Here is a 23,935-nt window from a genome sequence, read left to right as displayed (position 1 = left end):
AATGAGCTAGGTCTGCACGAATCAGGCGAGGGTTGCGAAGGCGAGGTATCATGCATGTATATGTTGCTAAGCGACGCAAAGGGAACTTTTTGTGAAAGAACGCTGAACAAGAAACCAAATAATCAACACCGTACGCCCCTAGATACCCAAAATACTAATAATCAAACTCCAATTCAATGAAATCATCCTCCTAACTGGAAAATTGACTTCGAACTCTCCTTCCTCTTCAGTCCAATCCTCTTCGCCAACTGACCAAAACCACTACCCCTCCTCTCCTTCTCCTTCACTCCTTTCACCTCAACCTTTGTCTTGCTCTTCTCACCCCAAGGATTCTGCGCCTCTCGCTCAATCTGCTTCTTGCGCTCCACAGCAAGTATGCCCACTTGATCCACGAACACAGACTTGTCGAGCAAGTCTTCGACCCTGACTCTCAGACCATCTTGGTCAAGAATGGATGCGACTTGTGCCAAGCCCATGATGTCGCCGCCCAGCTGGAAGAAGTCTGAGCCGAGATCAATGGGTGTAGGAGAGCCACGCTCGTCGTGTAGAATTTGCTCCCAAGCCGATCGCAAGGTTGTAGCGAGGGTGTTTGTCTCGTGATTTGAGAGGCCTGTATCGGTGGGTAAAGTCATCGGCTGCTTCTCCACGGATCGCTTGCGCATCTTCTCTGAGTTGGCGGTAGTCGAGCTACCGGAGCTGACCTCTGTAAATAGTGGAAGCAGAGTGTGCGGGTCTTCCGAGAAAGCCATGACATTGGCGCAAAGAATATCGAATGCGTGCTGCGCAAATTCTGTGGTAATCGTGCTGTTCGGGACGTACGTCAAAGTGACATCCATCTCATTGCCACGGGAGGTAGTGTGGACGGAGAAGTCTGCGAAGTCTTCCTGGGAGCCGACGGCGCCGATGGTGTACTCGATGCCGCCTAGCTGCATAGTTGGCCGGTCATCCTGAATGTTCTGGTCATGTTGCAGAACGCTGGAGAAGTTCGTCCAGTCAGGCCATTCCGTGCAGTGTCGGGTGATCTCGCGGAAGCCGAGCGACTCAAATGGCATGTTCGCGATTTGTTGGTCTTGAACATACTTTAGAAGATCCATTACAGTCCAATCAGGTCGGTACACGATGCGAACAGGTACCATGTTCAAGCAAGGGCCGACGATGTTCTCGACATTGGCGACACCGCCGTTACGGCCTGAGATGACGTGACCGAAGACAATATCAGCCTTGCTCACAAGACGGGAGAGAGTCGAAGCCCAAGCGGCCTTGGCCACCGTTGCGCTGGTGATGTTGACGCCCTTGAGCTTGGGTGCACTGACTCTCTCTTCGAGTGTGATGGATTGGCCAGCTGAGCGCTGATAGTTGGGGCCGAATCGGTTGACAATCTCTGTCATCTTAGAGCCGCGAAGAATGTCTCTCCAGTGATCGTGGGCTCCCGATACGGTCTTGGCAGTTTCGCGTACAAAGTTGCCAAAGCTTGGGGCAGATGAGACCGGGAGACCATTGTATCCATCTTGGAGCGCACCGAGGATCTTGGACATGCAGACTCCATCGTATTGGGCGTGTGAAAGTCGCATGAAGATACGGTATCGCCCTGTTTGCTTTTGCTTTGCGACCACGAATTGGATGAACGCTTCGCCGAGTCGTGGACCGCCCTCTCGATCCTTCTGTTGCAGGTCCTTGGTGAAGGTGTCGATATCTTCGTCGGTTTGATGGTATATGAATTCTGGTTGAAGCTTCCGCAGTACGACCTGGAGGAAGCGGTCGCCATAGGGGACGAATACGGTGCGAAGAATATCGAAGGCTTGTACCATACGGTAAGCAGCTTGCTTGAGCCTGCGAAGATCGAGCGGCCCATCTCCATCCAGGTAGAAGTAGTTGAGCATCCATTTTGACTCCATGAGAGTACCCGTGATGGCGAGTGATTGAAAGTCTGTGACAGGGAAGACGTCCGAGATGCCTCCCTTGAATACTTGCACTTTCGAAATGACACTGTCGACATTGGGGTCTCCAAGCATCGAAACGGACCTGTTGAGAGAGCTCTCAACACCTTCCTGAATAGTATGCGTGGCCAACGGCCTTGAACTGATTTTGCGCGAGGCATTTGGCTTCGTCGGGCCGGTGGTGAGCCCTTGCAACCTCTTCAACATAGTTGAATCTCTGTGACTCAGCTCCGACTCGGCGGGCATCTCGCTGGGAGCTATGCTCTTGGTGTCGGCGTTTAGATCGAACATGTTGTCCTGGAAGTCGCTCCAGATTGATTGGGCTCTGCCGCGTTGGTGAGACCTGGACTGGCCTCCGACACTCCTGCCTGCCACTGAGCCGCCGCCAGCTCGGGACATAACTTCATCAATGACCTCGCCCGCAACACGTACTACACGAGCCATGTCGGCAAATGTGGGGTTCTTGAACACATCAGCCACGGTCATTGAAAGGCCCTCTTCCCTCGCGGCTCCGACGAGGCGCATAGCCATGATGCTATCACCCCCGAGATTGAAGAAACTATCTTCTTGCTCGATGGTGTCCTCCACCGTCTCGAGAAGCTCAGCCCACAGATTGAGTAGCTTCTTCTCAACAATGTCAGGTGTGACTTTGGTAGAGGTCTCGGTGGCAATGACACCAAGAGTGGCGACCATGTCAGCAGCGGTCTGGATTCTGTTCTCCGCATTACTGGCAATGCTCATGCGGCGCGAACGTATGGAGGCTGCTCGTGGTGAGGCTGGGTGTATAGACGCTCCATCGATACTCGGCCGTCCGCGTTGTGACATCGAATGCTTTCTCGTGAGCATACCCGCCATTTGATTAGTCATCTGATCGATCGTTGCAGATGTGGGTTCAGTTGTCAGCTTGTTCTGCGCTACGATCTGCTCGACGATCTGGGGCACCATCTCGCTGACGATGGATCGGATGAGGCTGCTCCAGTCAGGTGTCTCAGCTGGCTGCGGCGCCGCTGGAGTCAGATCAGGGAATGTGATCCTCGGTGTACGAGGAGGTGAGGTTGATCCGCCACTGGAAATGCTCGAGCTGGTTCTGAGAATAGGACGCGGCTTAGGTAAAGCAAGGTGACCGGGTGAAGACTGTGTTGGCTTGATCTTGATGACATTATCCAAGTCGGGAATGGTTTGCTGTGCGTTGTTGAGCGCCTGGGCCAGGACCTTTGCCATGAGAGCAGAAACGTTCTTAGCCTCGACATCGGTCACTGCATCACTCCAATACGTGAAGCGCACGGCTTCATCATCGCGGGTGGCATCGATGTTGACCGTGATAGCGAACTCGCTGGGATCGTGGCCATCAAGCTGCTCAAACTCAATACCAGAGTCATCTGCCGCGGGCTCGTCTGCGTTCGCGCGCCTCTGAATCGAGACGGCAGTGTTGAAAAGCGATTTTCCGGAAAGACCAAGATCATGCTGGAATTGAGCGAGCGAGCAATGTTGATGTGGCATGGAGTCGACAAAGTCGGACTGCACCTTCTCAACGACCTGGAGCAGTGAAGAAGTCGGTTTCAATTGAACTCGTGATACCAACATGTTGATGAACGCGCCAACTGCGCTGTCGATATTGTCGATTGGTACATTTCTTCCCGACGTGAGATATCCGTAGCACACATCGGAGGAGTTGGTGTAAGAGCGGAGCACCAGAGCCCATGCTGCGAGGAGGATATTGGCGAAAGTGACGTTGCTGCTCTCCGCTAGATCGTGAATCTCGTCAAATCGGGTAAAGCGCATGTCCAAAGACCGAAGCTCTCGCTGCTTACTGGGGTCTCGAGGCGTAGTCGGGAAATAACATGGGCTGACACCGCGAAGCTTGGCCTTCCAGTACAGTACCGCATCATCAACTGGCAGACCGCGCAGGTACTTGATATAGTCGCTGTATAGCGGTCCTTCCTCAGATAGCTCCCCTTGGTATGCTTCCTGGAGATCTTGCCCGATAATGCCGAGTGAGCCTCCGTCGATAACGGCATGGTTGACAATGACCTTAACAAAGATCTTGCCTGAAGGAGTCTGGACGACAGCAGCCTGATGGGGAAGGACAGGTTTCTTCTTGCCGTTGAGAGAGCCATGCTTGATGGACTCTAGCATCTTAGTCACTTCGCTGTCCTTGCAAGTGTACTTGACTATGCCAGAATCGGGGCCCTTGACGACAATCTGATCGAAGACGCCTCCTTTGCAGACACTGTCGATGAAGACGGTGCGCAACGCTGGATGACGGGCAACAACTTGCTTCCATCCATCGATGACTTTACTGGCATCGACTGGGCCTCGCTTCGATTTGACTTCAAACGCAGTTGACGACCAGTACGATTCCGGGGCCTTGATCTGACTCAAGATCATCCCGTCTTGGATAGGCGAGCAAGGGTACATATCTTCCACCTGATCGAAAGAATGGATACCGGCATGAGGAAGTGTCTTCAAGACCCGATCGAGGCGACTGTACGATTCCAATGGTAGTAGTGGGAAGTCGGTCATCGTTGGCTGTGGCGTATCGGTCTTGGCCAGTTCGGTGGCAATCTCCTCCAGTGTGCGTTGGCATTCGGCGATCCACCTGCGAATGCCTTTCTGGTTCTTGGAGTAGCGATTGTACATGAAGCTGAGTTGGATCTGGCCTTCCAAGACTGAAGCCGAAATTTCGAAGAGTGCCATACGCGTTGTCTTAGTACCCACGTCGGATGTCTCCTCGTCATCGCCGTCCAGCTGCAGCGGCTGTAGGAGCGAATCGCTAGACCCAGACTGTTCTTGTCGGCCTAGGTAGTTGAACAGCACTTCCATTGGGGCATGATTGGCAAAGCGTTGCTGCCCATCTTCTGTGAGATAGCGATAAGCAAAGTAAGGTCGGCCATTGCTTGTGATCTTGCGGCGGGTATCCTTGACTTGTCGGAGCGTATGCATGACCTCGTCTTCTTCGTCACCGATGGGAATGGTGACCGGATACATGGATGTGAACCATCCGACAGTCCGGGAAAGATCGAGATTGCTTGAGTCCCATGCTTCTCGTCCATGAGACTCGTTGAACAGGGTAGGAGCCCTGCGGTTGATGAACACGCGGGAGAAGGAGTGGACAATAGACGCGAGGAGGATGTCGACGAGGTCTGTCCTGTACACGTGGTGGTTTTCGAAAGCCATCGCAGATATTTCCTTATCGATGACGAACTCATCCCTCTCAGTATCACCGTACACGTTCGATCGAGCCTCCATCCCCCAGAAGGCGTAGTTCGCCGGTTCAACCGCGAGCGGCTGGGTTTGCACGTCGCGTTGTCGATCGATTTGCGAGGCGTTTGAGCTCTGCATCGCATTCCAGGTCTGGAAAGGTAGGCTCTTTGCAAGCTTTGTAGTTGGGCCAGAAGCGAGTAAGTCTTCCAGATCGCCAAGCAACACGCCCCAGCTCACTACATCTACGACAAGGTGGTGAGCAGCCATGAAAATCATCTGTTTGCCCTTGAGACTGAAGAGATTCACGGCAAAGACAGGACCGGCGCGAATGTCGAGGCTTTTCTGGGTAGCGGCAATGATGGCAGTCGCAGCAGAAGCGGTTGGAACCTCATGTGTCGTGAATGCGTAGGATCCGGAAATTTTCGAGATGACGAGCTGCTGCCATTTCCCAGCATCGTCCTTGGAGAAGCGAGCACGTAGCATCGAGTGACATGCGACGATGGAATCCATAGCGCGTTGAACAGTAGCCGGTTGCATGTATCGTGAGATGCGCAGTGATGATGATTGGTTGAAGTGTGTGCCGTTTTCGATCTTGCCGGTCTGGAAGTAGAAGCGCTGAATCGGAGAGAGGGCAAAAGGTTGGTCGCTTGTCTCTGTTCCGTGGTCCAGGATGACTACGGCCTTGATGTCGGCCGCCAGATGGGCCAGGGACTTGGCGCGCAGCACTTGGTTCAGAGTAAGGCTAATACCCTCGCTTCTGCACTTTGCGAGAAGCTTCATGGCAGAGATCGAATCGCCACCAAGCGCTATGAGTGGTTAGTAAACTTGACACTATTCTCCCAGGGGATCACTTACATAGCCAGGACTTGGAAGGCTTGACGTCTTCCACAGGACAGTCCAATACCTTCGCCCAGATGCCCCGAAGAACTGTAAGAGCGGTATCAACAGGTCCGTCGGCCACTTCAGGAAGCTCAGCGTTCACAACGCGCTGATGCGTGGCTTCATCCAGATCATGTAGCCACGACCCGACTTGCTTCTTGTCCAACTTGGTGGAAGCCAAGGCTGGGATACGGGGAACAGCGATCCAAATGGCAGGTACCATATATGATGGCACGAGATCAGACAATCTCTCCTTTGCACGATTGATTCGCGAGAGCGTTTCTTTGTCGGAGAGTACCGTGCGCCAGTCTGAACCAGCGTTGGTAGCGGCGGTTCCGGGGAAACTGACGACAACCGTGAGCTTCTTCGTGCAGGGGCCAATCTTGGGTAGCTGTACAACCACTTGATGGATGTTGTCGTCCGCCTGCATGACTGCCTCGATTTCATCAAGCTCGATTCGCTGACCCGCGAGCTTGATCTGGTTGTCTCTTCGCCCGATGTAGTGGATAGACCCATCAGCGGTGTACTGAACAAGGTCGCCGGTACGGTAGATACGCGATGTATTGCGGATCGAGAACATCTTCAAGAAGGCAGGGGCTTCGATGAAGGCTTCCGCAGTACGTTCAGGGTCGTTGAGGTAGCCTCGGGCGAGTAATGGTCCCTCGAGACAAAGCTCTGCGGTTGCGCCGATGGGTGCAAGCTCGTGAGGATTGTCAGAGTTAGTAAGCCAAGCACGTCCGCTCTTTAGGGCGCGACCAATGTTCGACGGGTCTCGTTGTGCAGAGACATGATCATTGACGATAGCAAACACAGTGCCTTCAGTAGGACCGTAGCCGTTCTGTAGTTTGACACCGTTGGCCCATTTGTCAACCACGTCAGATGTCATGGCCTCACCACCGGCTACCAGAGTCTCCAACGTCGGTACAGCACTTGGTCCTTCCAGCGTACCGGCAACTGATGGTGTGAAGAAAGCCCAGTTGGCTTTGAGATCTGTCACTGCAGCGGCGAGGTCCGTGGTGCGCTGTTCGTCTGATGGTACACAGATTGTGGCGCCCCGAAGAAGGACGGCGAGGGTTTCGCCAACGGAAACGTCAAAAAGGAAGGAGCAGAACTGGAACACTCGGGAAGTAGGCGTGACATGAAGCCCTTCACATATCGCAGCCGAGCTAGAAGCTATACTCTTGTGCTCTACAACGACTCCCTTGGGTTGTCCTGTGCTACCTGAAGTGAAGATGACGTAGCAGGTATTGTTGCCTTTGGCGCGCTGCGATAGCGGTCCGGAACAGGCTGGTAGTCGTCGAATGGTGGTCTCACTGACATTGAACACGTGATCGACCATGTCCGTGAAACGATGGGCGTACGGCGGTGAGCACAGGACGATCGAAGCTTTGCATGCCTCAACGATATGCAGATGTCGTGAAGGCGGGTCTGATGAAGATAATGGCACGTAGCCTGCGCCAGAGATGAGAATAGCCATGATAGCTACGATGGCCCATCGCGACTTGTCCACACAGATCGGGATCAGAGATTCAGGGCCAGCACCAAGCTTCACTAGCTGCTGTGCCAGTTGCGATGCAAGCGCGCCAAGCTCAGCGTAGGTGAGTTCGCCATCGAAAGCGGTCACGGCTGTGGCGGTGGGCTGAGATGCAGCCTTCTGGAAAAAGAGCGAGGGCACAGTGTCATCGATGAGATCAGGCTCATACGCGTTCCACTTTTGCACGAGCTGCTTGTCCTGTTCACTGAAGACAGCTACATGACGAACATGAGTAGCTGATTGGAGTTGGTTCAGCACCGACTCAAACTGGTATAGAAGGCGCTGAATATGCCAAAGCGAGATGACATTTGCATCGAAGTGAGCCAAGACATCGATCTTGGTCGATCCCATCTTGCACTCAATCACGAGTGGGTATGTGAAGAAATTGCCCTGATCTTCGTTCTCGTGGACGGTCCACATGGAGTCGGCGAGCTCCTCGTTCTCCGTTTGAACAACCAAAAGGTTCTGAAAGTCGCATGCGGCTGCCATGTCGTCGCCGAGTGCTTTGATAGCAGAAATCCCATGGTGTTGGTATGGGATACGGTCGGTGACATTCGTCGCTATCATCTTGAGCAAGTCGCTAACAGTAGCGCCGCGATCAATTTTGACCCTGGACGGAACAGTGGTCAATGTAGGACCACACACATCCGTAATTCCCGCGACGGCAATGTCTCGCCCAGCAAGAGTCTCACCAAACACCACATCATCACTTCCGGTGTAGGCAGCAAGCAGCAAAGCCCAGGCAGCTCGTATGACATTGGCTGGTGTGACGTCTGTGTTCTTGCGAGGTGCAAGCTTCACAGTGTGTTGGAACATCCGTCCGTCGGATGTTGCGTTTGAGGTGGCATGGGGTGGCTGAGGGAACTGGAAGGCGTTGAGACCCATCAAGCTGTTCTTCCAGTAAAGATTCGAAGCAGAGGCATCGGTGCCAGAAATGTACCCCACAAATTTGGAGTAAGGTGTCTGAGGGATGGTGGATGTGCCGCTCGAGTATATCTGCTGCACTCGCTGAAGCATCAGGTAGATACTCCAGCCATCGTACAAGGCATGATGCAGTGTCCATACAAAGTACCGCTCCCCTGATGTCGTAGTGACCAGTGAGTAGGCTGCGAGTTTGCCACCGAGATCCGAAGGAATGGTCATCGCTTCGCCTTCGGCACTCATGAGCGAGGCCTCTTCTTTCCAGACAACAGGATCCTTCTTCATGACAGCTTGCATGAACATACCGGATGGTAACTGGATGATGCGAGTACGAAGGATGTCAATCTCCTGAATGGCTGTGTCCCAGGCCGCCTTGAACTTCGTCATGTCCAAAGTTTTCGGTAGCGCCAATACGTGCTGCGCGACATAAGCTCCAGCTTGCTTGATAGAGAGCGTGAGAAGCGCATCCTGAAGTGGACTCGTCGGATAGGCGTCCTGAATGTTTTCCTTCGGAACTCGGCATTGCTGGACAGCTTCGCCCAGTACTTCAGCTCTCGGAGACGAAGCTGGCAGCAGGTCAAAAGGCTGCACTGCCTTCTGCGGCTGATTGAGTGTGTTAGAACGAGTACCAATCCTGGCTAACTCGGAGAGCTTCGGATTCTTGAAGATGTCGATAAAGGACAGCTCTAGCTGTTCGGTATGAGCCATCGCAACGAGACGCATGGACGAGATGGAGTCGCCACCAAGGCGGACAAAACTGTCGTCGATGCCTACTGCAGAAGGTGGCAAACTCAAGACGGAGCACACCGCTTTGTGGATCTTCTTCTCTGCCTCGGTCGTGGGCTGCTTCTTGTTCGCCATGCTTGTGAGTCGGTACAAAGCCATTGTCTCCCGACTGAGGTTTTGTACTAAGCTGCGGAGACGATTGCGGTCTAGCTTGCCCGCCGAAGTCCAGGGCAACTTCGTGACAGGGATGAAGATCGAAGGTATCATGTACGAGGGCAAAGAGCCGGCGAGCCCATTCTCAGTGTCTTTGCACATGTCTCGAAGCTCGTCGCTGAGCGGAAGAAGTAGTTCATCGGAGGCGGGCAGGTCGGTCGAGGGCGGCTGGACGTTTTGCGCTTCGTCTCCGGCTTGACCCTGAGTAACAGCAAAGAATACTGCCAAAGCCTTCGCAGAGCTGCGATTGGAGGGTGCGACTAGTTCCACTGCGGACTGTACGCTCTCGGGGAAGTTCTTTCCTACGTGAAACTCGATCTCACCCAGTTCAATTCTCTGACCGTTGAGCTTGATCTGGGTGTCCTTACGACCGATGTAGTTCACGGACCCATCTGTGTTGTAGCGGACAAGGTCACCTGTCTTGTACATGCGGGCTGTTCCAGAGATTTGGCTGCCGGAAGAGATAGTTTTCGCCCAGGCAGGATCAACGATGAAAGCCTTCGCGGTCTTGACTTCATCATTCAAATACCCACGGGCCACGGTGGGGCCTTCAATGACGAGTTCGCCGACGCTACCGATAGGCATGAGTTTGTCGTGGTTTCGTGGGTGTACGATCCATAGTCGACATCCGCTTCCGGTACCAATGGTGCCTGGCTCTGAAACAATGAGCTTGTGATCCAGTGTGGACTTGTATGCAGTAGCGGCTACGACTGAGCACTCGGTAGGGCCGTAAGCTGTTCGTTGTCAGTACGGAGCCGAACGGGGATTATAGGGTCTGTATACATACCGTTGATGAAGCAAGTGCTGTTGCCCCATTTCTTGAGGATGGGTCCGGGAAGCGCCTCGCCTCCAGAAACAAGCGTCTTCAAACCAGGAACACGCTCTGGCTCGACAGTTCCAAGAACCGACGGGGTCAACAGTGACCAATTGACTCTCAACTTGCGGATGGCGCCAGCTGCGTTGTTCATACGATCGTCATCTGTTGGCACGCATACCGTGGCGCCCACGGTCAAGGCTGAAAGAATCTCGATACAGCTTGCGTCGAATGTGTATGAAGCAAACTGGAAGGTGCGAGAGGTTGCATTGATATTCATGCGACGCGTGAAAGCAGCTGCACTTGTACAGAATGCTTGATGAGGAATGATTGTTCCCTTCGGCTTGCCGGTAGTACCTGAGGTGAACAAGCAGTACGCTGCGTTGTCGGGAGTTGCTGTGGAACGTGGCTTGCTGGCCACTGGAATTCCGAGCTTCTTGATGGATCGCTGGTCGACGATAACGGCTGTCTTTGCGACCTCGCTTGCTTTGTCGTGGTATCCGCGCGAGCACAACACCACCGGGGCGCCAACGTCTTCGATAAGCTCTCGAAGTCTGGTTTGCGGATGCTTCGGGTCTAGCGGCACGTACGCTCCACCAGCCTTCATGATTGCAATCATGCTGACGATAGCGTACGATGACTTCTCGAACAGAATTGGCACGAAAGTCTCAGTGGTCACACCGATAGCCTGTAGATGGACTGCAAGCTGATTGGTGATCTTGTCAAAGTCTTGGTAAGTGAATGACCCGTCCCATCCTTCCACAGCCTTTGTTGTTCGTGGTCTCGTCAGTGCCTGATCATGAATGACGTCGTGCACACAACGGCGGATAGGTGGCGGAAGTTGTGGGTTCCATTCGGTGATTTGTCGGAGGCTACTATCCGTGAACACGTCCAGCTTGCCAACAGTGAGCTCCGAAGCACAGCTTTCAACAATGCTGTCCAGAATCTTGCTGAAAGTATCGGCCATATTCTGTGCTTGAGAGGGGAGAATCCTGTCTTTCGAATAGCCAAAGTCGACAGTGATGTTGTCGTCGGTAACATCTGCATTGACTGTGACAATGTATTCGCCGGCATCTTCCGCTTCCATATCTTCGTAGGTGAGAGCCGTCTCCTCTGGATCGCTTGACAGACCGCGCCTTTGGAAGGTGAAAGCCGTGTTGAACAATGAAGGTAGTTGAAGGGCATGCTGTATGTCGGCAAGAGAGCAGCCCTGATGCGAAAGAGCCTCAGTAGAGCCTGTTTGGAGAGCCTCGAGGAGCTGGGCAATGGTTGTGTCATCCGAAAAAGATATGCGTGAGATGACCATATTGACGAAGCAGCCCACGGCCTCCTCGATGTTGGTGACCGGAATGTCTCGACCAGAAGCAATTAGGCCGAAGGAGACATCAGACGTGCCTACATAGTAATGGAGAGTGAGAGCCCACGTAAGCTGGAGCACGTTCGAAAGAGTCACACCATTGTGCTTGCAAAACGCCTGAACACGGGCAGTGCTACCGAGGTCTATGTCAACTGATCCTGACTCTGGAGAGCTTGGGATACCATCGTTGAGGGTGGGAAAGAAGCAGGGCTCCATCCCGGCAAGGTGCGTCTTCCAGTATGACAAGTCAGCATTGCTGGATTTGGAGAGCATGTATGCGATGTAGTCGGAATAGAGTGGTCCGGCATCAGCTCGTGTCAGCTTTCGTGCGTACGCACGAGCAAGATCAGTAAGTAGATTGGATACCGAGGTGCCGTCATTGATCGCATGACTGAGCTCGAGCTTGATCCATACTTTGCCAGTCTTTGTTTTGCAAATGCTCATGCGATGAGGTGGCACAGCCTCGCGGCAGTCAATGGGCGATTGATCTCGCAGAAGCTTGGCAACCTGATCGTCCTCGCAGTCGGCGAGGAGTTGAACTCTTCCGGCTCTCTCCTTGACCACGACCTGATCTTTCGACCCGTCCTTTGCAAGGCTATCGATGAAGATAGTTCGCAAGGCCTGATGACGGTGCACTACGACTTGCCACGCTTCGGTAAGACGGCGTGGATCCATTGGCTTGCCGTCCGTGGACTGTACTTGTGCCACGGTGTGATACGTGTAGAGCTCGGGATTGCGTGATTGCGTATGAAGAAGACCCTGCTGCATTGGAGATGCCGGGTATATATCCTCTACATCCGTGAGGTTGATACCGGCGGGCAGAACCGCGGAGAGCCTGGATGTACCGTTGTAAAGAAGTGGAAGATGCTTGAAGTTGCTAACGTTACGCTCCTGTCGAACTTCGAGAAGCTGTTCTACGGCATCGACGAGGGTCTGGCGACACTGTGCAACCCACGCACGGATCTCGTTCTGTCGTCGCATGTTGCGATTCCATCCAAAGGAGAGCTTGATAGCGCCCTGGGAAACCGCTGCCGTGATGTCAAAAAGCCCTAGGCGGGGAACATCCGCTCCAACTTCGCGAGAGTCGACCTCATCGAGCGAAGTGAACAGTCCCTCCTTGCCGTCTTGTGTTTGAAGCCTGCCAAGATAGTTGAAGACAGCTTCTGCAGGCCAGTGGCTGGCATATCGAGTCTGGCCTTCCTCTGTGAGATTCCGGTAGGCGAAGTAAGGCCGCCCTTTGTCTGGCGTACGGTTTCTGAAGTCTCTAACCCATCGGATAGTGCTGATCATGTCTGTGGCTTCATCCAGTGGGACAGGAAGATGGATAGGCGTCACTGTGGAAAACCAGCCCACTGTGCGCGAGAGGTCTTGGCGGCTATTAGAAGTTTCACGACCGTGGCCTTCATTGTGTATCGTGATGGTGGACCTGTCAGAGAAAACCTTGCGGAACGACTCAAATAAAGCAGCGATGAGAATGTCGAGAATCTCGGTAGCCAGAGCGTCCTGTGCACCAAGAAGGAGCATGGTGTCTCGAGTCGACAGCTGTACATCCTCTTCCACTACGTCTCCACTGAGATTGGGGCGGCCTTCCATGCCCCAGTAGTCGAAGTCTCCCGGTGCAATATCCCCGGCCGGAAAGACACTTCTGGCGTTCTCTTGCTTGGCCTGAATGGTCTGCTGTTGCAGCCAAAGGTGATAGGGTAAGCTCTGAGGTGCTGGCTGAAGGCCGTGAAGGAGACCCTGCAGATCTTCGAGGATGATTCCCCATGACACCACGTCGATGACAAGATGGTGAGCGACGAGTGCTATGGCCTGAGAGAAAGTTTGATCGATGTCAAAGAGCTCGATAGCAAAGGTCGGGCCGTTGGAAACGTCCAAGGTTGCCTGGCTGTCATCGATTATGGGTCGTAAATTGGCATCGTCTCCTGCTTGCACGTTGTGGCGACGAAGTCTAAATGACGTTGGTGCATCTTTTTCGACTCGCTGCTTCCAAGCTCCTGCTTCGTTCTTGGCAAAGCGTCCACGAAGCATTGGATGAGTTTTGACTAGAGTAGTCACCGCCGCCCGAAGCTCTGCAGTCTCGACATTCCGTGAGAGGCGGAAAAGCTCAGTCTGATTGAAGTGGTTGTGCGCATCGCCAACGGTGTCGAAGAAGACCTTTTGAATTGGCGAAAGATCGAAGGGCAAATCGTAGTCTACGGCTTCCGATACAACTTGTGACTTCTCGGAAACATTGGCTGCTGAGGCCATAGCCGAGATGGATTTTGCACGAATGATATCCTGTACGCTGATGGGAAAGCCCTGCGCACGACACTGCGATGAGACTTGCATAGCGGCAATTGAATCACCGCCAAGATGTAGGAAAGACTGATTGAGACGGATATCAGCGACTGAAAGGTTCAGAACCTTGGCGAAGATAGCTTGCAGCTTCTTCTCGATCGCGTTACCGTCGTTGGATTCGGTATCGTCCGATCCAATGGCCGAGATCAGACGATAAGTAGGCTGGTCCATCTCCTCCAGCCACTGGATCGCGCGTCTTCGATCCAATTTCCCGGAAGGCATCAACGGGAAGCGCTCGACAGCGACCCACAAGGAGGGTATCATGTAGGCGGGCAAGCGCTCGCATAGACTGTCCCGAATGGAAGCAATGTTCAGCGAGGCACTTTCTTGCGGCAACACCTTCAATCCGTTCCCCGTGCTCATCGTAGTCGTGCCCATGTTTTGGAGGGACACAATTGCGACAAGTCGCTTCGCACAAGGTCCAGCTTTAGGCACCGAAGCCAGAGCGGTTTGTACGTTGTGATCGTCCAATAGTTTGTGCTCAACTTCAGATAGCTCTAATCGTTGGCCGCGCACCTTGGTCTGGAAGTCCTTGCGACCGAGATACTATTGCAGTCAGTATGCGTCGAGCTAGAGTAATGGAAACGACTTACCAGCATTGTGCCATCCTCGTTGTATTTGACCAAGTCACCAGTCTTGTAGATGCGCAGGGATGCTGAGGAATCATTGCTCAGTAGACCTGAAGACCACTTGACATGCCCAACGAAAGACTGGGCTGTCTTTTCGGGGTTGTTGAGATATCCGGCTCCAACTGCACCTCCCTCCAACAAAAGCTCTCCTATGGCGCCAACTGGTGCAAGTACGTTGTGGTTGTTCCTTGAGACGATCCAGCCTCGTGCTGTGACAGCCTTGCCAAGATTGTTGGGCTTCATGTGAGATGTCATGATATTGGTGGTCGCAATAGCAGAGCATTCAGTCGGTCCGTAACCATTGCCGAGTGTGACCTTGTCCGCCCAAGTGATCAGGTCTTGCTGCGACATTGCTTCGCCAACAAGGAACAGAGTCTCTAACATAGGGACTTGCGATGGCGACATCATACGCACGACTGAGGGTGTGAGAGCAGCCCAGTTGACATTGAACTGGTTCATGACGCCAACAAGATCGTTCGTTCGGGTAGCCTGGTCTGGTACGCAGATAGTACCGCCCTGCATGAGAGTGCTGAGTATCTCAATTAAGCAAGCATCGAATGTGTACGAAGCGAATTGGAGTACTCTAGACGTATTAGAGATCTTCCAGCCAGCCACGAATGCAGTAGAACTGGTGACCCAGTGGTTGTGGTTCACTAGAGCCCCCTTGGGTTTGCCGGTCGACCCAGAAGTGTAGAAGGCGTATGCTGGAGAGTCACTGTGTACTGAAGGAAGACGCTGTAGACTATCATGAGGAGTCTCAGTTGCTTGCCGATCTACAACCAGGGTGCTGGACGGGATAGACTGGCAAAGCCCTTCATACTGTGGCGCGCAAAGGACCAGGTCGGCGCCAATGTCTGAGACAATTTCACGAAGGCGGAGAATAGGTGCCTCGAAGTCCAAGGGAACAAATGCTGCTCCAGATTTGAGTACAGCCAGCATGGCGACGATGGTCCAACCTGACTTGTCGAAGCAGAGCGGGACGAATTGATTTGGCTTAACCCCAAGTCGCATCAACCGGTGCGCGAGAGCAGAAGATCGGTCGTCGAGCTCGCGGTAAGTCATGACACCAGTATCCCAGGCATTGACAGCAGCAGCGGTGGGACGAGACGCGACCTGGTCCTCTTCGATAACACTGTGAATGCATCTACGGATTGATGGCACTGGCTCGCGATTCCAAGAGCCGATCAGATCACGGTCAGCAGGATTGACTAGATCCAGGTCATCCAACGTTCGCGTGATGTTGTCAGCACCATTCAACTGCGTGAGGATGAAGTCAAATTGCTGCACCATGCGCTGAGCGAGCCATTTTTCGACAACGCGATCATCGAACAACGCTTCTACCAGAACGCCAGTCGAACTGACCTTGCAGTTGAAGACGAACGCATAGCTGAAAAAGTCAGTTCCGATAGTGTTGGCACTGATCATGTTCCACAGAGGGCTCTCGGCGTCGAAGTCGTCTCCTGACTCGATACCCAGAAAGCTCTGGAAGTCACAGGCTATGGCTGTCTCGGAACTGAGTTTGCTGATGTGTTGTAGACCGGCGAACTGATATGGCAGCGAAAGCGAAGACTGTTTCTGGGTCTCTTTGAGATACTCGTGAACTGTGGAAGTGCGGTTGAGCCGCAGCCGGACGGGTGCAGTCGTAATAGTGGGGCCAATGATGGACTCTATGCCAGGAACGGAAGCCTCGCGACCACTGTTAGTTTCACCCCAAATGACGTCATCTAGTCCGGAGTAGGTGGCAAGGAGAATGCCCCATGCTGCGCGGATCATGGAAGGGACGGTGACCTCGAGGCCTGGGTTGCGTTTGAGCTGTACAGAGTGCAGCAGTTGGCCATTGGCTTCCACGCGGTGATCTGGGGATGGCAACTGGGGGAATTGTGACGCCGTTACGTTGTCGAGTTGCGAAAGCCAGAACGCATCGGACTGCTTCTGGTCCAAACTCGTAATGTACTTCACGAAGCGCGAGTAAGGCACAGTGAGGGCGATGTTTTGGGTTTCGTTGCGGTAGTGTGCTTCGACTTTGCGGAACAATGCTGTCCAGCTCCAACCATCGTAAACGGCATGGTGGGCAGTCCATACAAAGAAGACTGAGTCAGTCTTCTCACCAACGAGGGTGAAAGTTGTTAGAGGTGCGCCGTTCTTGGCGGGAAGCTGCCTGGTGGTCTCGTTGATATCTTGGATGTCGAGGAGAGACTGCCACTCAATCTCTTCGCGTAACACTACCTGCAGGAAGCCATGCTCCTCTGAGTAGACGATGCGCGTGCGCAAAGTGGCCTCGCTGGCAATGACGGCCTTCCAAGCCTCTTTGAAACGCGCCAGGTCGATGTCGGCTGGCAGGCGGTAGATGGGCTGCACGACGTACGTTCCTGGATCCTTGTTGGTGAGCATTACAAGACCCTCTTGGAGCTTGCTGCATGGGTATATGTCTTCGATGGAATCAGGGAAAACACCGCACTCAGCTGCAGCCAGTGCCATGATAGCCTGACGAGAAGACTGCGGGAGCAGCTCCATGGGCAAGGTATCTGCTTCCGGCTTTGCGGCATCATCGGAAGACAGCATCACCGCAGTAGCGGCCATGTCTAGCAGCTTAGGCTGCGCAAACACATTGGCGACATTGAGCATAACGCCATCCTTTCTCGCCGCAGTGACGAGCTTCATGGCGCTGATGGAGTCCCCACCAAGGCGGAAGAAGGAGTCTTCTGCGCCCACAGCGCTCGCGTCGAGCTTCAGCACCGAAGCCCAGAGACGCGCCAACGCGACCTCGGCTTTCCCAGCAGGTGCGCGGCCGCTCTTGCCTGCTAAGCGGAAAGGAGTCATGTGTGATTCAGGAAGGGCTGCCGCCAAGGCGCGTAGCACCTTCCGGTCAAGTTTGCCAGACGTCGTCATGGGCATGCGGGTGACTGGCATGAACATGGAAGGGACATAGTAAACAGGGAGCGCATTGGCGAGCGCGATTTCAACCTGCTTGGCCACTACGCGTGCCGACTCGCCCATCTCGCTGATGGCAGCTGGAGCCTCATCTTCATCTTCAGAGAGGCACATGAAGGCTACGAGCGCTTTTGTCTTGTTGCTGTCGCTGAACTTGACTAGCTCGACAGCCGACTTTGCGCCAGCCGGTAGGTTCAGCTTGAGGTGGTGCTCGATCTCCCCCAACTCAATACGTTGGCCATGCAGCTATGTAAAGTTAGTTGATGAACTCCAGATTGATATGTGATCAGACGCGTACCTTGACTTGAGAGTCTTTTCTGCCCAGATAGATCATGTCACCGTCGGAGGTGTATTGCACGAGATCGCCGGTACAGTAGAACCTACGTCCTGTGGGGCCCATGACACGAGCCCACTCAGGATCCATGAGGAATGCCGCCTTTGTCTTCTCGGCGTCATTGAGGTAACCGCGGCTGAGAATTGGTCCTTCAAGGATCAACTCTCCCTTGCAACCAATAGGCATCAGGCGGTCACGGTTCTCGGCGTCGACGACCCATCCAACGCAGCCGATTGCCTTGCCGATATTGGTAGCTTCGCCGCGGCCATCACTGAAATCTTTGAACGCCGAGTTGATGGATGCTTCGCTAGGTCCGTACATTCCAACAAGGTGGACATGTTGACTCCAGAGGTCGATGAGCGCCCTGGTAAGAGGCTCCGCACCAAGACAAAGGCTTTTGATTGAAGGGACTTGTGCAGGCGTGAGAAGTGCCGCCACCGTAGGTGTTAGATCCATCTTGTTCGCTCTCAGCCTAGCGATGGCACCAGGGAGATCGTTGACACGATCGGCTTCAGAGGGTACGCATACGCAGCCACCTCGCTGAAGAGTAGTGAACATCTCTTCTAGTGAGTTGTCAAACGTGTATGAAGCGAACTGAAGCATGCGCGAGTCCCGGTTGATGCCGAACTTGGAGCCGTGAGCCTCCGCACTGGTGGCTATTGCCGAATGCTCAAGTACAACACCCTTGGGTCGCCCGGTACTACCACTAGTGAAGATGACGAATACCGGGTTGTGGGGCTGCACGCTAGGGCAGGCAGGACCACCGACAAGAGGAAGACTCTGTAGAAGTGCATCATCTACTATGATGACATTGGCCACGAGACCGTCGAACTTGGATGCACGCGAAGCAGTGGTCAGTACCACTTGGGCACCAGCATCTTCGAGACGGGTTTGGAGCGCTGGGGCGGGATGCGCTGCATCGAGTGGGACAGCAGCGCCGCCTGCCTTGAGAACAGAGAGCATGGCAATAATTGCAAAGGCACTCTTGTCGAAACAAGTAGGCACGAACACCTCAGGTCCAACTCCAAGCTTGACGAGATGATGCGACAAGCGATCTGTGGCGGTCTTCAGCTGGTCGTATGTGTACTCTCCGTCGTGAGCACAGATCGCCTGTGCCTCTGGTTGAGAATCAGCCCATCGGGCGAATATGTTGTGTACACACTCGTTGATCGTGGCCGGCATGACATTCCAGTCCTGTAACTGTTGCAGGTGCCTCGGGCTGAGATGGTCCAGGGATGAGATGCGCCGTTTCGAGTTGAAGACAATGTTCTCGAGCGCACGCGCGAAAGTGTTGGCGACATTCCTAGCCTGTATGGCGGTGAGATGGTCTGTCCAATAGTCGAGATCCACAGCTGCTGTGTCATCGCCGACTTCGATATTGACACTGACTGGGTACTCGGTCGGATCGTAGATCGGGCGAACCTCGCGGAGAGTAACATCCTCTTTAGGAGAGTTCTGTTCCTGGGGTAGGCGACGGTAGGACAGCGCAGTATTGAAAAGGTTGGCGCCGGAGAGCTCAAGCACGTGCTGAACGTCGGCCAAAGCGATATGACGATGAGGCAAGGCTTCCATATAGTCTCTTTGTACGTCCTGGAGTATGTCCAAGAGACAACAAGAACCATCCGATAGATCCACGCGGCAAACGAGCGTATTGATCAGCGGTCCGACGATGCTTTCCACTCCATGAACTTCCTCCGCATCACGAGCGGAAGTGAGGTAGCCGAACGTGACGTCGTTACTTCCGATGTAGCAGCTGAGCGTCAGTGCCCATGCAGTATGAAAGACGTTGGATAGCGTAATGCCATTGGTGTTGCAGAAGTGCTGCAGATCGGCCAAACTTATACTGGTCAGATCGAGGCGGATGGTGACCAGTTCTTTGGCTACAGTATGGCCTAGGCCATCGTCAAGAGTCGGGAAAGAGCAAACCTCACTACCACCGAGGTAAGATTTCCAGAACTCGAGGCTGGACTCTTCAGGTTGTTTCGCAAGCCATGCGATGTATGCGCTGTAGGGAGTACCATCGAGAATGGTTCGCCCTGCGCATGCTTTCCTGAGTTCCTCAGCCAAAAGACTCATGGAGTGACCGTCCATGATGGCATGGCTGATATCCAGGGAGCAGTAAGTCTTCCCGTCGGCCGTAGTACAGATGGTGAAACGGTGGTTTGGGCATCGACCGTGGTTGTAAGTGACGGAACGCTGCTCCTCAATGAGTTTTATGGCATCCGACTCATCTAAGGCCTCGAAGTGTACGATGTTGGCGTCGATGTGTTTGAGAACCACTTGATTGTAGAGACCCTTCGCACCGACATTCTCGATGAAGATCGTGCGTAAAGCTGGATGTCGATCGACGACTTGTTGCCAAGCGTCAGCGACCTTCTCCCAAGAGATATCCCCGTGGATCGTGGTAACCTCGTGAAGAGTAGCCGCAGCGTAGAAACCGGCATGCTTGGTTTGTGACAAGAGCAGACCTTCCTGCATCCTTGAACATGGATACACATCTTCAGTGTCGGTATCCCGAATGCCAATTGCTGAGAGGCTATCGATCATGGCTGAGAAGCTCTCGTCCGTCAATGACAGTAGCGGGAAGTCGCTGAGTGTTGGCTTCGGGTCGAGAATGGTGAGACCTCGGATCATCTGCGAGATGGTTGACTGGCATTCCGATACCCATCGCTGAATGAGTGGCTGGTGCTTCATGTGCCGGTTGAACGTGAACGCGACCTTGAGATGACCTTTGAAGACGAAGGCGGAGATCTCAAAGAGACCCCACCTGCAGGTTTCGTGACCAAAGTCGGACGTGCCGCCAGCCTTGCCTGTCTCTCCGGCCATGGTGCCGGATGGCTGGAGAAGAGCGTCCGCTCTCTCGAGTTGCTGATATTGGCCGAGATAGTTGAACAAGATCTCCATGGGCCAGTGAGTTTCGAAAGTATCACGACCTTCTTCAGTGAGACAACGCCTAGCAAAATACGGCCGGCCATTACCAGGGATTCGTCGTTTGAAGTCCTTGATCTTGCGGACTGTATCTGTAGGATTGCGTGATGGCGATACAAGGATTGGAGATAGCGCGGTGAACCATCCAACAGTGCGGGTGATGTCAATGTCCGAGTCCCAGGGTTCACGCCCGTGCCCTTCGTTGAAGATGGCAGGCACAGGTCGGTCGGTAAAGACATGTGACCAAGACTGGATTAACGATGCAAGTAAGACCTCGACTGGCTCGGTCTTGTAAGCAGTATGGCAGTTGGTCAGGAAGGCGGCACTAAGCTCCTTGTCAAGTTCAAAGCTGGCATGACTAGCGTTGCCGTAGGTGTTGTCTTGATGCTGAATGCCCCAGTACGTGAAGTCCAGGGGAGGAACATCAACAGCTGGAAGGACGTCATCAAGCTCGAGCGACTCAGCGTGATCACGTTGCAGCTCCGCCCATTTCTGGAACGGAAGAGCAGGGGCAAGCAACTGCCCGCCTTTCAAGATCTCTTCAAGCTCTTCGAGCAATAACCTCCACGTGACCAGGTCAACAACTAAATGGTGACCGGTGAGGAATGCATACTGCTCGTCACCAAAATCGAAGAAGTCGGCAGCGAAAAGCGGGCCAGAGACGTGATCAAAACATTGCTGCGAGTCGGCGATCTGAGTGTCGATTTGAGCTTGTGATGTCACGTCAAGATGACGAAATCGGTAGGAGCCACTGATATCGTCTGCACTTAGAGTCAGCAATGTGCAAGGGACCCGCCCACGGAGCAGCAGTAATACACCAGGCCATGTAGGTTGGGGCACTAGTTGTCAGACTTACTTGTAAGACGCTGTTGCCAGCCATGCTCAGGTGAATGCGTGAACCGTGCTCGCAGCATAGAGTGGCGTGTTACAAGCTGTTCCACCGCAGACTGAAAATCGCCGGCGTCGGTCTTACGTGACACCCGGAGATAAAAAGATTGGTTGAAATGGCCATTTGTGTTTGGACGTTTGAAGAAGAGTGATTGGATGGGAGAGAGCTCGAAGTCCTCGTCGAAGAATTCCTGGTGGTCATAGGCCGAGTTGCCGACTTCTTTGACAGCGCCCGACAACTGGGTGATGGACTTGCTGCGCAACACTTCTTGGACGCCAAGACTCATGCCTTCCTTCCGACATTGGCCCACGACCTGCATGGCAGAGATGGAGTCTCCTCCAATCGAAAGAAAGGACTGGTCGAGAGGAACATGGGGCAGATTGAGGACATGAGCCCAGATAGCTTGGAGGCTCTCCTCGACATTAGTGACGACTGTTGATGACATATTGGGTCGTGTGTCGTTCCTGTTAGACACTGGGTGAGCAAATGATTGTGTTGAGGGGTCAATGTGATGCTACATGAGGGCATGGGCCATGTGAAGGGTTCTGTGCTAATCGCGCGGTACGCGTTTTGCTTGCATGGAGGGTATACTTACAAAGATCAGGTAGAGTGTGTCTGACGGATCTGATTGTCAGCAACAATGTGATTAATTCACGTACCGTGTATTACAACTTCTCGTTGAGTATGAGAAGGGTGGCGTAAGCAGATGCGTGCCTTTTGTCCTGCTAATAAAAACTTGGGTATAGCAATCCAAAGATTCTAGATTCAGTCACACGGGAATGTCTGTGATTGAGAAGATGGAAAAGCTCAGTACGGGCCTCGGGTTCTACTCTTGCATGCGCTGCGTGGGATCGTCACTCGGGGATAGTGAGATACTCCTGAATCCCTTGCCACCTGATACGGGGGTCTCGGCATGGCAGTGAAATCATCATAGGTTATTCTTGTCTGTTTCAAGCCACATAGACTGGAGAAGCATGGTATGCGAGCGCAAACAGCCGGGGCCTGCAGGCAGGCATCGTCTTCGAGAACGAAGAAGCATTAGCCGCAAAGACCCGCAGGCGCCCCAGGCCAGTTTAGAGATGTTTGTGATTGGAGGCGTTGCGCTGGATAGACGAAGGGGACGGACGAGCTGGGCATGAAGCGGTGGACACGCTGGCGAGTTCCTTTTCGAGTTCCACCAAGAGTAGTGCATACCAGATTGTGCGAGACCAAAAAGCAACGGGTGGCTCCTAGTGGGCGAGGGCCACGACCGCCGTGGCCATGACCGTCGCGTCTTCGCGAGGCTGGCTGTGACGTGCTTGGCTTTCGCGATGCTGTGAAGTCTCTGCGGAGGTCGCGACAGGTTAATAGGTACATATTGTGGCGTGCGTGGGAACACGAGACGGTCCGACGCGGAGATGGAAGGTGTCAAGAATGAGGTTTGACGCGTCGGTGGCCGGTTGGCTCCTGCTGGTTGAGGCAAGACGCGCGAAAACCAAGATGCGGGGCGCTTATGTAACGCGTCACGCGCTAGGCTGCAAAGAGGCTTGGTCTAGCTCCAAGCGCGATCGGATGCTCTTCTCCGCCTCAGCGCTGCCCCGGCGCGAGTTTCGCTGCCCGTACTTCAAGCCTCCCTACATTGGCATGCGTCTGCATACGGCACCCACGAGCTTGCCGCCAGCTGTCACCGGTCAGCTGCCCAACGGGGATCTCGCCTCACGCTGCCACGTTCAACAGTCTGCCACCATCAGCCTCAGTTCCCGAAGCTCCCGCCGCTTCCATGACACGGTGCCGCGACTACGACTCACGCTCCGCTGTCAGTTGCGCTACTGTATGGTTTTCTTTGTACGCCACCTTCCACTTTCTCATTTCCCATGTGTGCATATCGGGAACGGCTTTCGAACCCGCCGCCATCACGCTCCAAGAAGTCTCGCCTGCCGCTCCCGCGAAGCACGCCCTCAAGACCCACACTGTGATGGTGGGATGGATCCGTCTCTAAGGCGCACAGCACTTTCCAAGGTCCCGCTCCTGATAGTAAGACATTGTCCAGGTAGTCGACGTCGGATGACGATTACCCGGATCCTACCGCTGGTTACCAGGCAGCCGGTACTCCCACCCTAGGGCAGCTCAATCCTCATGTGCGGCTTCCCTGCAACTGATCATGCCTTTTCAGGACTGTCATCACACGTCGTACCATCTGTCGAAATGCCTTTGTGATCCGCGGATCTCGAGCACGTGAACAAACGCGCATCCACTGCATGCTGTCCCCACTATCCAACAGGCCTCGGCGAAACTCACCTGCCTAGCGGTCGTCAATTTG

At 53.8% G+C, this 23,935-nt stretch overlaps 1 protein-coding gene across 1 annotated transcript; it reads right to left on the bottom strand.

Annotated features, from left to right (window-relative positions):
• Positions 1 to 182: 182 nt before the first annotated feature.
• Positions 183 to 22,081, bottom strand: J4E84_009189 (NRPS; the record flags this gene model as incomplete). The annotated part of the gene is made up of 6 exons (XM_049391752.1): positions 183 to 5,947; positions 5,997 to 10,148; positions 10,202 to 14,471; positions 14,519 to 17,731; positions 17,784 to 21,508; positions 21,604 to 22,081. 6 exons carry the CDS (start codon positions 22,079 to 22,081, stop codon positions 183 to 185), a joined length of 21,603 nt encoding a protein of 7,200 aa, XP_049240617.1.
• Positions 22,082 to 23,935: the final 1,854 nt, after the last annotated feature.

Source organism: Alternaria hordeiaustralica (assembly GCF_023758085.1).
Source record: "Alternaria hordeiaustralica strain BMP 2776 chromosome Unknown scaffold_26, whole genome shotgun sequence".
NCBI lineage: Eukaryota > Fungi > Ascomycota > Dothideomycetes > Pleosporales > Pleosporaceae > Alternaria > Alternaria hordeiaustralica.
Note: the sequence above shows the minus strand (reverse complement) of the source record. Positions and strands in the feature narration are given on the sequence as shown.